This window comes from Danio aesculapii, chromosome 12 (assembly GCF_903798145.1).
Source record: "Danio aesculapii chromosome 12, fDanAes4.1, whole genome shotgun sequence".
Classification (NCBI taxonomy): domain Eukaryota; kingdom Metazoa; phylum Chordata; class Actinopteri; order Cypriniformes; family Danionidae; genus Danio; species Danio aesculapii.
Window position 1 is genome coordinate 32553640 of NC_079446.1, and position 12676 is coordinate 32566315.

Consider the following 12676-nt stretch of genomic DNA (forward strand, 5'->3'; position numbering starts at 1 on the left):
AATAGACTTTTCTGACAGGGTATTGAGAGTGTCATCGAGTGACTGAATGTTGTGGGACTGCTGTACAGGAGTTGTTATTATAGATTATAGATTTTTTTTTTTAAAGCATGACGGTAAAACACGAACGCGGTCATGAATATATTAAAACATATGCTTGTTTGTAAAAATTCATAATAATGACAAAAAATACAAATTTGTGGATCTCCTTCTGGGTTCAGCAATACTGTCGTTGTGGCTGGTGTATTCTGGGAAATTTTCTTACCCCTTGGTTTCGAGTGTGGTCCTGAAAAATCTTTGTTTGAAGGGCTATTCACCCTTTCCCCTTAGCCCCACGCCTTCAAGTTTAAGACAATTGCGACACCCCTATCCCTTGACGTGAATGTGCAAAACAAGGGGTAGGGGAAGGGCTAAGAGGTAGAACTTGGATTAGGCCTTATACACCCTCAAAAAATCCAGTGATGATACACTACCTGACAAAAGTCTTGTCGCCTATCCAAGTTTTAGGAACAACAAATAATAACTTGACTTCTAGTTGATCATTTGGTATCAGAAGCAACTAATATGAAAGGCAAAGGCCTTTAGATTATGCTTATTTTACCAAAATAAAATATGATCATGCCTTGATTTTTTATTATTTAATTAGGACAGTAAGGTCTGACTTTGCTTAAGTTTGCAAAAGTCTTGTCACGTAACAGAAATAATGCACAGTTTAGAATATAATGTCATTGTGCAGTGGAAAAAGAATTAACATTGTGTATGACTCCCATGAGCTTGGAGGACTGCATCCATACATCTCTGCAATGACTCGAATAACTTATTAATAAAATCATCTGGAATGGCAAAGAAAGCGTTCATGCGGGACACCCAGAGTTCATCAAGATTCTTTGGATTCATCTTTTGTGCCTCGTCCTTCATCTTACCCCAGACATGCTTAATAATGTTCGTTTCTGGTGACTGGGCTGGCCAATCCTGGATCACCTTGACCTTCTTTTCTTTCAGGAACTTTAATGTCGAGGCTGAAGTATGAGGAGCACTATCTTGCTGAAGAATTTTCCCTCTCCTGTGGTTTATAATGTAATGGGCAGCACAAATGTCTTGATACCTCAGGCTGTTGATGTTGCCATCCACTCTGCAGATCTCTCGCACACCCCCATACTGAATGTAATGCCAAACCATGATTTTTCCTTCACCAAACTTGACTAATTTTTGTGGGAATCTTGGGTCCATGTGGGTTTCAATAGGTGGTCTTCAGTATTTGTGATGGTTGGGATGCAGTTAAACAGATGATTCATCAGAAAAATCTACCTTCTGCTACTTTTCCAAATGATCAACTAGAAGTCAAGTTATTTTTTGCTCTTACAAGTGGGATCAATGACAAGACTTCTGTCAGGTAGTGTAGTTCTTATAATTATAAAAATGTATATATTATTCTTACAAAATACAATGGCTTTACTTCAGAATAATAACATTTTAATAATGTGATGTTGTTATTATTATAATAAAAACATTTTTTTTTGTAAATAGCAAATAGCTATTCCAGTTCAGTCAATTCCTCCCCCATGTATAATAACTGACAGTTATAAATATATATTTAAGTATTTTTTTCCTTGAGAAAACTTGCCATCTACTGTACCTCATGCATACCTTAACTAATCAATATTGAATCAAAATTGGCGACACAGTGACTCAGTGGTTAGCACTGTTGCCTCACAGCAAGAAGGTCGCTGGATCAAGTCCCGGACGGACCAGTTGGCATTTCTGTGTGGAGTTTGCATATTCTCTACATGTTGGTGTGGATTTCCTCCGGGTGCTCCGGATTCCCCCACAATCCAAAAACATGCACTATAGGTGAATTGGATTAACTAAATTGGCCGTAGTGTATGTGTGTGAATAAGTGTGTGTATGGGTGTATCCCAGTACTGGGTTGCAGCTGGAAGGGCATGTGCTGTGTAAAACATATGCTGGATAAATTGGCGGTTAATTCCGCTGTGTTGACCCCTGATGAATAAAGGGACTAAGCTGAAGAAATATAAATGAATCAATCAAAATCGTACTTAAATCAAATGACAACTTTGTAAATCAAAATCAGTTTGTGAAGTTTGTATACATGGCCTGACCAAATATACAATGTTTATTTAAATTTATCCAAATGAAGAGCAGAAGACGACAGAAGGCAAGTTCACATACTAACTCGCTTTTATTAATACAGAACTGCATGCTACAGAGACTGTACAGCATTAACATTTATTCATTACAAAAACATGGTTTTTGGGAACCATTTCAAATAATGGAAAACAAAACGAAAAAAACAAAAAAAAAACAAAACAAATAAAAAAAAACGAAATAAAACGAATCAAAATAAAATATAAGAGCATAAAAGAGAACAGGAACATCACAGCCGTTAAGGAAACATTCAAACTATTCATCATTAGCATCTTAATAAACCAGAGAAGTAATCGACGGGTTACAGTTGCGTCATGTCAACTACAATGGCACCGAATGAATGATTCTCTTGTAGCTTTTTTACAGCTTCTTGCAACATCAACATGCCTATTTTTTTCTATCTACCTATATGTAGTAGTGTACTTAAAAGTGGCAGTTTGTGTTTTTTTTGTAGTATTTAATAGTTTTTTATGAACCTCCTAATATACATAATTTGGCCCTTGAGGGTTTATACAGTATGACGTCCGTCTTTTATTAAGTTTAAATTTAATTATTTGACAATCTGCTACCAAACACATTTGTTATAGCAACATTTATACTACATACATAGCAATCTATGTAACGTCACAGCAAATTATGGTTGAAAGAAAATAAAAAAACAAACATCGGACAACGAAAGAACCTACAGCGTCATAAGAGGTGGAGAGGAAATTATCACAAATTTTGGCACGGGAAAAAATCTGTACACGATTCTACAGTCCGGCGGAGATGAGACTGTGCAATAAAAAAGAAGGGCTTGAGACGAAATTCTATACTGAAGACATGGAACCCACCGTCCGCGTTTCAAGTTTCCTTTTCACCTATTGTAAAATGGCTTATAGATATGTTTCTAGAAATTAAGTTGTGCATACGTCTGTTCGTTGTTGTTTTTGTTCTGTTTTTTGTTTGTTTGTTTTTTTTTTTAGCTTTTTTTGTAGCTTTTTTTGAGAATCTACACTGTAGTTTAGGTGAATCCTGGTTTTCAACAAAATAGCAAAAAAAAAAAAAAAAAAAATCAAATAAAATTCATGTCAAAACAATAAAACATTTCAAACTTCAAAACCTCCTTGTAAAAATGGATCATTTATATATATATTTATATAAGTTGCTTACGTTAAGAAAAAGAATATTTTTACAATGTATTAAGAAAACAAAAAGATTTCAAAAAGGGACAACATACAAGATACAACAAGCAATCTCTAAAGCAATAAATACTACTGGTCCTAGCATTGTGACAGTTTGTATTGAATATCCCAAACCCCCCCACCCTGTCCCACCCCACGTAAAACACCCCTCCAATTGAGTCCACCCACCCCAACCCGAGTCAACCTCCCTCCCCCTGGTAAACAACGACAAAAAATAAAAATAAAACGAACAACGCAATGGAACAATGCATATTAACACAGTAACCCCCCATATTTCTGTACATTTAAACAAGAACAAGTAACATCACAATTAAAGTTGTTCCTCAGTCGGAGAGATGTCTCCGCGGTCCTCGTGCCCTCTGAGTTTTGGACAGCTGTAAAATGATTGGTTCACAAGCTCGTATTTAATACAAATAATGAAGGAGAACCAATTCTTTGAGAAAAGGGCTCACTGAATCCTCACCTACTTTGTATATCTGTCTTTAAACATGTCTATGTAAAACTACATAACTGTTATGCATTTTCTGTTGTACAGCTGAAAAATAAAACGCAAAAATGAGGAAAAACAAACCCCCCAGAAAAAAAATCATAAAAAATTTGGCAGATTCACAAAGCTATACTCTGCAACTTAGTGTATTTAATTATCAATATTTAATCATAATAATTTCTTTTTTTTTTTAGATAATGACAGGTCAAATATTGACCAATGAACTTTGATAAAGAATTAACAAAATTTTCAAAGCCATATCGCACAAAAACAGAACATAGAATGGAAAAAGACGCGCGACAGACATCCAGACAGACAGAGAAAGCGGGTTTTAAAAGAAGACAATGACGCTAGTCTATTGACTTGGTTACGAGCGAAAGGGGTTGCGTCGGGGCGGAGCTGGGCAGCAGAGAGTGGGAATGACACGCAGATATGGGCCTGGAGGAGGCGGAGCCTGTGGATCGGGACGACGACACGTCTGAGGGGTCCAAAGAACCGTTGTGTGCCGAGCCGGACGTTTTGCCCGCCCCGGAGTTGTCCAACAGTGCTAAGGGTGGAGGTGGAGCCATGGAGAGGTGTTGGTGTTGGGATGACGATAACAGGGGAGGAGGTTTCATAGTCAGTGAGAGAGGTTGCATTTGTTCAGTCTGTGGTTTGGACTCTTTCGAAGACGGGGAGGGAGAAATCATGGAGGGGGAGGATGGGGGGGACTCTAGTAAGCTTCCGTCTGAAGAGGGAGGACTGGCACAGCTGCCTTCACCTTGAATGTAGCGAATGCACTTCTTTTTTCTCCTAAAAAAAAAAAGAGAGAAAGAAGCAACATGTTGAAGCTCTCAGTCTCAACTCTCAGTGATCCATACAGAGCCGTAACGTCCATTTAAATGCACATATCTTAAAGTCGGGACACCCATGCTGATCTCATTAGCAACTTTTGGCAGACCCACTTTTAGACTCACTTGCATGAAAATGGACGCTAGAGCTTGTCGAGATTAGCCATCTCGCTGTCACATGATTACATGCAGAGAGGACAGGACAGTGGGAGGACAAGAAGAAGACAAACAGAAGGAATGAGGATGATGAAAGAGGTGAGGCCTACATCTCTCTTTGTTTTCCTTCGGCAGCGCAACGCAACTCCAAACAAAAGAACTCCACCCCGGTTTCGCAAACCGCGAGGGGATCCATCCGGTTTACACATCAGCTTGAATTATTACTCTCCTCTTTCTCCCTTCTTTTTTCCTGTCTTTTTCCTTGCGTTCCTTCAGGGGAAGTTCAGATGGTGGGGTAAGAGGTTAGAGAGGAAGCGCTACTCTCAGCTTGCCCCTAAGACATGTGTGTGAGCGCTCTGCACAGAGGTCGTGGTGCCATGTTTGCATTTCTGCTCAGGTCAGGACCCTCCCTCGTCTGCTACGCCTACGGCCAGCCATTCCAGCCAGCCACATCTCACCAGCGCCAAGCCAGCACGCCGTGAGGTAGGGGTAGCAAGAGAGAGAGACGAGATCCGATAGGGTGAGAGAAAGCGAAAGAAACTGAGACGGCGGGAAAACCTCAGTGTACCTTGCCCTACCTGACCTGACCAACCCCCCCTTTCCTCCCCAAAAAACTCTCTTTATCCTGCCTAAAGGGCGAGCTCAGTGATGCAGCCGAGGCTAACTCCAAAAAAGAAAAGAGAGAGCAACAAATACAGAGAGTAAAATAAAAGGGAATCAAATCAAAGCCAGGGGGAGCCAGAGAGTTGCGAGAGAACCAGGTTCAATTAACCGTCATTTTCTTTGTGGAAATAACAGCCAGGTAAGGATTGTTTCTCAAGTCATACCCCTGCCTGCTCTTATGCGTGTTGGTTTAGACGAAAGTGCGAAAAAGACAGAGACAGTCAGGGAGGAAGATACACACTGTGATGAAGAAAAATGGGGGCTAAAATCTCGTCACGGCCACTAAAACCCACTGTTTATGGTGGGTATGCACAACGCACAACATGCAGCTGGAGGAATCTGCACATAACACACTTAAAACATAGGAGATGCGGCACTCTGGGGCCAAAGATATGCGAACAGAGGCAGAGATGTGTTTATTTGATCTGTCCCCTACTTTACCCTATGTCGTACTAGGCCGTACAGCTACAAAAACGCAGTTTAAGTGGAGGACGGTCATGAATTTAGGAACGGTTTGGGTGTCAAGGTATTAACTGCCTGTCAAACAGCGCAAATAAGCTAATATCCATTTTTTAAGAGCCTTATCGATTCTAAGTATATCCCTGTGTTCCTTATTGATTTATGGGCCTCTGAGGGAATTTCACCAGATGCATCTTTCAGGAAACAGAGCTGAATGGGGTCTTTTAACCTTCCAGCTCCCTAAATCAAGACACAATTACTAGCGTTTCTTTGAGCAGAGCTGAAAAAAAAAAAGCTGTTCACTCTGAATAAGAGGTGCTCATGAGTGGCACTACACCTCAAAAATAAAACCTAATCAACTCCGGCTACACACACACACACATGGGCCAAAGAGAAAAATGTGCAAAACTACTACTGAATGCAATTTTAGCAAGCACCTTTTGTAAATCATGGTAAAATTTATGATTTTTACACTGTAAAACCTTATAAGTAAAGTTAACTAAAACTGTTTGAGGAAACCGATTGCAGCAAAATATTTAAGTTTTGAAACAAAATGGTTTGAGTACTGTAAACCATATGACTGTGACTATATAGAGAGTCATATACACATATGTTATTTGTGTTGATAATTTGTGTTGTCAAACTTTGAGTATTAGTTACTTAAACTTTTTAAGGTCAGTTATCCAATCGCAGTTCAACAAATTAAGTCCAGTGTTTTTTTACAGTGTATTATTTGGTCGAAAAAAATGTACAAAAAAAGACACTCAATTGTTTTTTTATGCTTGATCTCTTTCATCTTTGAATGTTTTAATTGAAATAATAAAATTTTCAATTTGGAAAAACGCATCCACCAACACGCAGATTCACATATACTCTAAACCTGAGAATCTTTCTGTCGTTTCAGAAGGAGATCTAACTAGTGGGAGTGAATTTAGAAAAATCTGACAGATTTCTAAACTAGCAAGAATAATGAAATCGGGGGAACAGGCAAGTAGAAAACGGACATTGGAGTATCACAAAAGCACAATGTCTGATGTCCACGATGAGGGAACAGTGAAAAGTAGAGTGCACAAGCATGACACAGAAAAGGGTATTACTTAACAGAAACAAATACCTACCATCAACATATTCCCAATTCAAAGACTGCTTGTATTAGAACAGAAAGACAAGAGGTTGGGACTGAATAAAGGGTTATAAGAGAGGAGTGGAGAAGGAAGAAGAAGAAGGGGAGGAAAAAAAAGAGAGGAGGGATGAGATGGCATCACCCCAACTCTACCCTCCACATAACATGTGGCTACATCACACAGTTCTAACCAGGGCAGAACAGTACAAAACAGCAAATTAGTTCCTTGGGCAGAAAAAAACAGCAATACTATTGTAGACACATAATACTTCACTTGACTTGTATACCCAACAAAGCACGACATGCAGGTTCTTGAAGTAAAAAACCATTCATTTTGTTTAACGCAACGCTGTTAACCCCTAAGAGACAGATGCATTATCTCCACTTATCTTTAAAACAATTGTTTAATAGTGTTCTTCATGCTGAAAAACGACATTACCAATAGATGATTTACAGAAATCCTACCAATTATTCGCAACAACAAAACACCCTGAAAGATATCTGTAGCTTTGCCCACTCCCACAAAGCACCACAAATGATCAAAATAAAGTCTTCATACATTTTCAAAAGAATACAATATTTTATTTGCATGTTTTGCTAAGTATATTTTCTAACATTAGAATTCACTGTTGTTTTGTAAATGTAATTGTGATTCACAATGCTTTGTGGGATTGTATTTTTTGCCTTTTGTAATGTTTGTAATGTTGCGATTCACTTCGTAGTTGGTTGATTTGGTTCATGACTTCTAAAACTTTAACAAAGATATTTTAAATTCCCTGTAGGGAAAAAATGAATAGGAATATGCCTCTGAACCTGAGTAGCTGAAAAAATGAACGGCCACTTATGTTTTTGTAATTGATTTTCTGTCATTTTCTGCCCGAGGATTTGTTCATCTGAACTCTAAAGTCAGAAAAAGACAGAAACTAGTCAGAAGGAAGTCTTTGTAAAGATATAAAGTCCTTGAAGATTGAAGCAGGAAAACATAATCCATGGAAAAAGTGTCGAGAGAAGAAAAAATTATTTTTTTTTAGCATCTTCAAATTATTATCACCCTAATTTAGGCGTTCTCCCCAAGAGTGGGGCTGGGAATATACCTGCAGGGTTTGCACCATAAACCCAGCTGGTCAAGCCCGAACAAGGCACGACACTTCTTAGGGGTATTTGCATCTGTTATCCATAGAGGAACATAAAAACACAACAAAAAAAGAAAAGGCACATGTCATTGGACACAAAAAGGCATGGAGCTAGAGCAAATAATTCAGCTGTGAACACTGGTACCATGCCTCCCCAAAAAACTTACCATGACCAGCTCATCTCAACCCTGCCCTGGCCACACCCCTCCCCTCTAACAGAGGGAAATAAACCCCGCCTTCTCATTTAACCCCACCTCTTTTTCATTTTCACACTCTTGCACAAAATTAACCACACAAATGTACCTTTCGCCCAACCTAGCAAAGGAAAATAAACCCATCGCCCAGATTTGCAGAAGCTGATTGGCAGAGGAATTGGCGTGAACAGAATGCAAGTTTGAGAGAGCCAGAAAAGTGGGAGGAGGTACCAATGAGAGTTTCCCAGCTGTCACCTGCTCTAGCACACCTGCCGACACACCAGATACACACCTGCATGGCCCACACCAGTTATTCTGCTGGTCGAGCCCGAAGCGTGCGCGACACTTCTTTGGGGCGCTCAGATCTGACGGGAAGAGGAAAGGAAGACGAAGCCAGCAGAGGAAAAGAGAGTGGAAAGAGAGATCAATTGAATCCAATGAATCTGACTATTTCCCCTACAGACAATTTGAAATGGTAGCAATCAAATGTGCAGCAATAGCCTTTACAGACGCATTTAACCGTCTTCTGTTAGTAATACAAAGCAAAAAAAAAAGTAAATGAATGGACAGAAATCAAATCAGCACACAATGCATGCCTTTCAGAATCAAGGCTTTTTTATGAATAAATGCTGGTTTGTTAAAAGGTACAGTAAAGCGGGGTGGGGTGCAGCAGATATGGATACATGTCTGCTGGGAATTAATTGGCTTTTCTAGACTAGAGGAGGTGATAGGGACAGGTTGCTGAGGTAGCAGTAGCAGGGAGGAGCTAAAGGAGGGAGGCGGAGCATTAGTTTAAGCCAGGTAAGCACTACAAAGCTGCTTCAAATAGGCCTGGCCCACATTCATCCACCTGAGCACCTGCAAGTAGACTAGCGTTTGAGGAGGGTGAAGGCAGGCCGTAAGCGGAGCAAATCGAGAAGAAACTCATGCTGGGCCATGAAGAAGGCAGCTACTGAAGGCTGTAGATTAAGGAGGTTTACCCTGATAACAACATCTCTGGTTATTCTGAGCATAAAGAAGTTTGTCCTATAAACATACTGCAGCTGCATGCTTAGAGTTTACCAAATCGGGGCTTTTTTTACATGACTTTTAACATAGAAGCATCTTTTGATGATAGTACAGAATGTGTACAATGGAGCAAAGCAAAAAAAAAAATGTTGAAATGTTGAAAAATGAGCAAAACAAAACTCTTTAAGAGAATTACTGAGCTTTGCAAATAAAAGAGCGAACATGTGTGAACATGTGGCATTACTCATTATTAAAGAAAGATCAAATGATATACTGCACAAGCACAAATAAATAAATACATAAAGAACCAAAATAAAAGGGGGGGGAAAAAGCAAGTTAGTAATTTAAGACTCAAAATGACATTAGCACCTGTAATCGGAGGGAGTGAAAGGCAAGGGTTTGGAAAATATTCTCTGTGTTCTGGAAAATAAAAAGAACAAGATACAGAGGCCTTCAAAAGGTGTCCATGATGGAGAGAGACCGCAAATACATTACTCTGCATTCGTCCTGGACAATATATATCTCACAGTAATCAGCATCATAAAGAAGAACAGTTATGTGAATCAATGTAACCAGCAAACCTCCTTAATTGAAAGATGTGGGTAAAATTAAAAACAAACAAGAACCTTTTATATATATTATCACTATATAAAACACACACACACACATATATATGTATCAGAGCATGCAGCAGGCACGGCCCAAAGTTACGACCACAAAAGCACAGTGACACAAGCATGGGCGGCACATTCGGAGGCTGGCACTCAGTCACAAGTGTGATTAACGCTCACACTCTCAAAACATACATATCACAGTACAATAAATGCTGGAGGGGGGCAGGGCACGGGGTGGGGGGGCCAGCTGGTGGGAGGGGAGGAGGTGGGGGGTCATGCATATTCAATGTTATTAATGCTCGACATGGGGCAAGGGGAGGGGAAGGGGATAACAAGCAGTCTATCGTGTAAATATTGCATTGGGTAGCATAGCTATATACAAAATGAGGCAGGCACAAAAAAGAGATTAAAAAAAAAAGGCTGGACTTTCATCTTTGAGATGTCACACTTGTGACAGATGATGGGTCTGCTTTAATATGAGAGATAATTGCAGCACACTTACCATTGCCCTCTCCTGCCTGCTTTTCCCTTTTTCTCTTCTTCTTTTTCCCCTGATAGTTACCCGCCAGAAAAGAGAAATAGACAGGAACATTAGTTATTATACTGCAGAAAAGACCAAGACATGAAATGAACAAGAGAGCCCAATGTTTTTACTGATTTATTTATTCATGCAACAGCCTGAAGGTTCGAACTGCCACTGCAGGACAGAACAGAACTTTCCCTATCTTTCCCTTCGTCCTATTTCGCTTCTTTTGTTTATTCCTTGTTGTCTCGCTGCTTAGTTTTCCTTTCTTTGTGAAACGATTGGAAGCTCTTGAGGTTTCTTTGAACAGCTCGGTTTACTGGAGGGGGGAGAGAGCGGAGCAGGAGAACTTCTGTTGCGTTAGTCCTCTTTCGAAAACGACGCTCATTGCGTCGAGGCCGAGGTCAAGTCCGAGCAGAGCGATTAGCTCGCTCCGTTTGAGGAACTTTGACTAGGAGAGTCAAGACACGTGGTCAGACTCCAAGGAGAGTTGACAGGCTGGGCGGTGGGGCCGTTTGTCAGGCGCAAAACTCCAGCGAAACAGTAAACGGTGTGCTCATTCCACATTTCTGGCGGCGGAGAGCGATGTCCTCTTTCATCAAAGCTGCGAGGCGTTTAGGCCCTGTGGTTATTTAATTACTCTGATCTCAGCTCGCCTTTCTCTTTTTAGGTGAACCAGTGGAATACTAATGAAAGGAAAAACGCACGCCCCAGATCTGAGGCAAAGCGCATGTACAGTCAACTGACAGAACTTTTTGTCTTCCAGCAGCTAAACCGGTCAAGAACAGCCAACCACATGTGCTTTAGCTTCCTCCTAAGGCTGGTTGTCATGATTTGTATACGCATCTGCATGGGCTTAAATGTGACCCCCTAGGGAAGGAATCCAGATTGTTACATGTTGAAAACTTAAAAACTTACATAGTTGTCTCGTGCCGACCAGCCGGGGTACAGCTGCATGTGAAGCTGTCGTTCTTTCCTGGCTAATTCGTAGTATTTGGCCTGCTCCTCTCGTGACAGAGCGTGCCACTGTACACAGAGAAACATACAGACTTCCATCAAATCCACAGCCATTACAGAGGCATTGATATTTAACGGGATAGCTCACCCAAAAATGAAATTCTGAGAAGGAAATACATACATAAATGTTTGGAACCACTTGAGGGAGAGTAAATAGTAAGTAATTTTACATTTTTGAGTGAACTTGGTGTTTCCAACCACCGTTACTTAAAAAATATCCCCCTGATCTGAGCAATCTGAGGTCTTAGAAGTTTAAGATGTCCTTCTGCTACAGTATTTTGGCCCAGTAGTGTGTGACACTCACCCTTCGGCCTAGGATCTGGTTGATAGCTGCGCTCTCTTTCAGTGTGCACTCTGCCACCACTTTGGCTCTCATTTCCTTCATATAAAGCATGAACGCGTTCAGAGGTTTCTTTATGTGCGGCTGCTTCTTCTTTTCCTCCTCCTTTTTCGCATCCTGATGTTTCCTGCAAATGAAAAGGAGGAAATTTTAATGTTTGCATACCATCTTATGATGCTATTTAGATTGATAGTGAGGTGAAATGTGAACTCACGAGCTGTTGAGGGATCCGATGTCACTGTGAGACGACTCTTGCTTGACGTTGGGTGTGACGATGGCGGGGTGGGGGATCCCTGTGGTGTGCAAACTGTGGTGAGGGGGCACCATGTGAGGAGGGAACCTGGAGGAGAGAAGACTGTGTAAATCGTCAGAGTGGACACGGGTGAAATGATGGATGGACACACACATTCACAAAGCAAAGACTTGACACATCACAGTGGCTATTAAAAGAAAGTAACAGCAACCTACTACATCTGTCATGTGAGAGAAGGGAAATGGCAATGACAAATTGTAGATCTAGAACCAGCACATCATGAAATGATAAGCATTTAATAGGGGCTTATGATTTCTGCTGAGTGGAAAATGAAGGCGGAATCAAAAAAGGTCTTGAAAACACTATATACGGTTTAAAACAAATGATCCAGGAATTCAGCACTTTTTTATCATTCGTTGCAAATGAATAATGCACATTTGTCTACTACAAACAAACTACTGTTGCTCTAGGTGTGCTGCATGGTGATTTTTTTTATTATTTTTTTTTAATCGTCTGCCATGTCGCTTAA

General features: G+C 40.3%; 1 protein-coding gene across 11 annotated transcripts in view; it reads right to left on the reverse strand.

Annotated features, from left to right (window-relative positions):
- Nucleotides 1–2178: 2178 nt before the first annotated feature.
- tcf7l2 (transcription factor 7 like 2) overlaps nt 2179–12676 on the reverse strand; it is a 129134-nt gene continuing 118636 nt past the window's right edge. For 2 of the 11 annotated variants that reach the window (XM_056469560.1, XM_056469556.1), the window contains 7 exons: nt 12109–12249; nt 11859–12021; nt 11455–11563; nt 10517–10579; nt 9770–9820; nt 8685–8757; nt 2179–4626 (listed from right to left, as the gene is read on the reverse strand). In XM_056469560.1, coding sequence (XP_056325535.1) covers nt 4185–4626; nt 8685–8757; nt 9770–9820; nt 10517–10579; nt 11455–11563; nt 11859–12021; nt 12109–12249 — 1042 coding nt within the window. In that variant the 3' untranslated portion in view covers nt 2179–4184. Of the gene's footprint in view, nt 4627–7060; nt 7122–8159; nt 8233–8684; nt 8758–9769; nt 9821–10516; nt 10580–11454; nt 11564–11858; nt 12022–12108; nt 12250–12676 lie in introns of all 11 variants that reach the window. The other 9 variants (XM_056469559.1, XM_056469562.1, XM_056469557.1 and 6 more) reach the window with 7 other exon arrangements.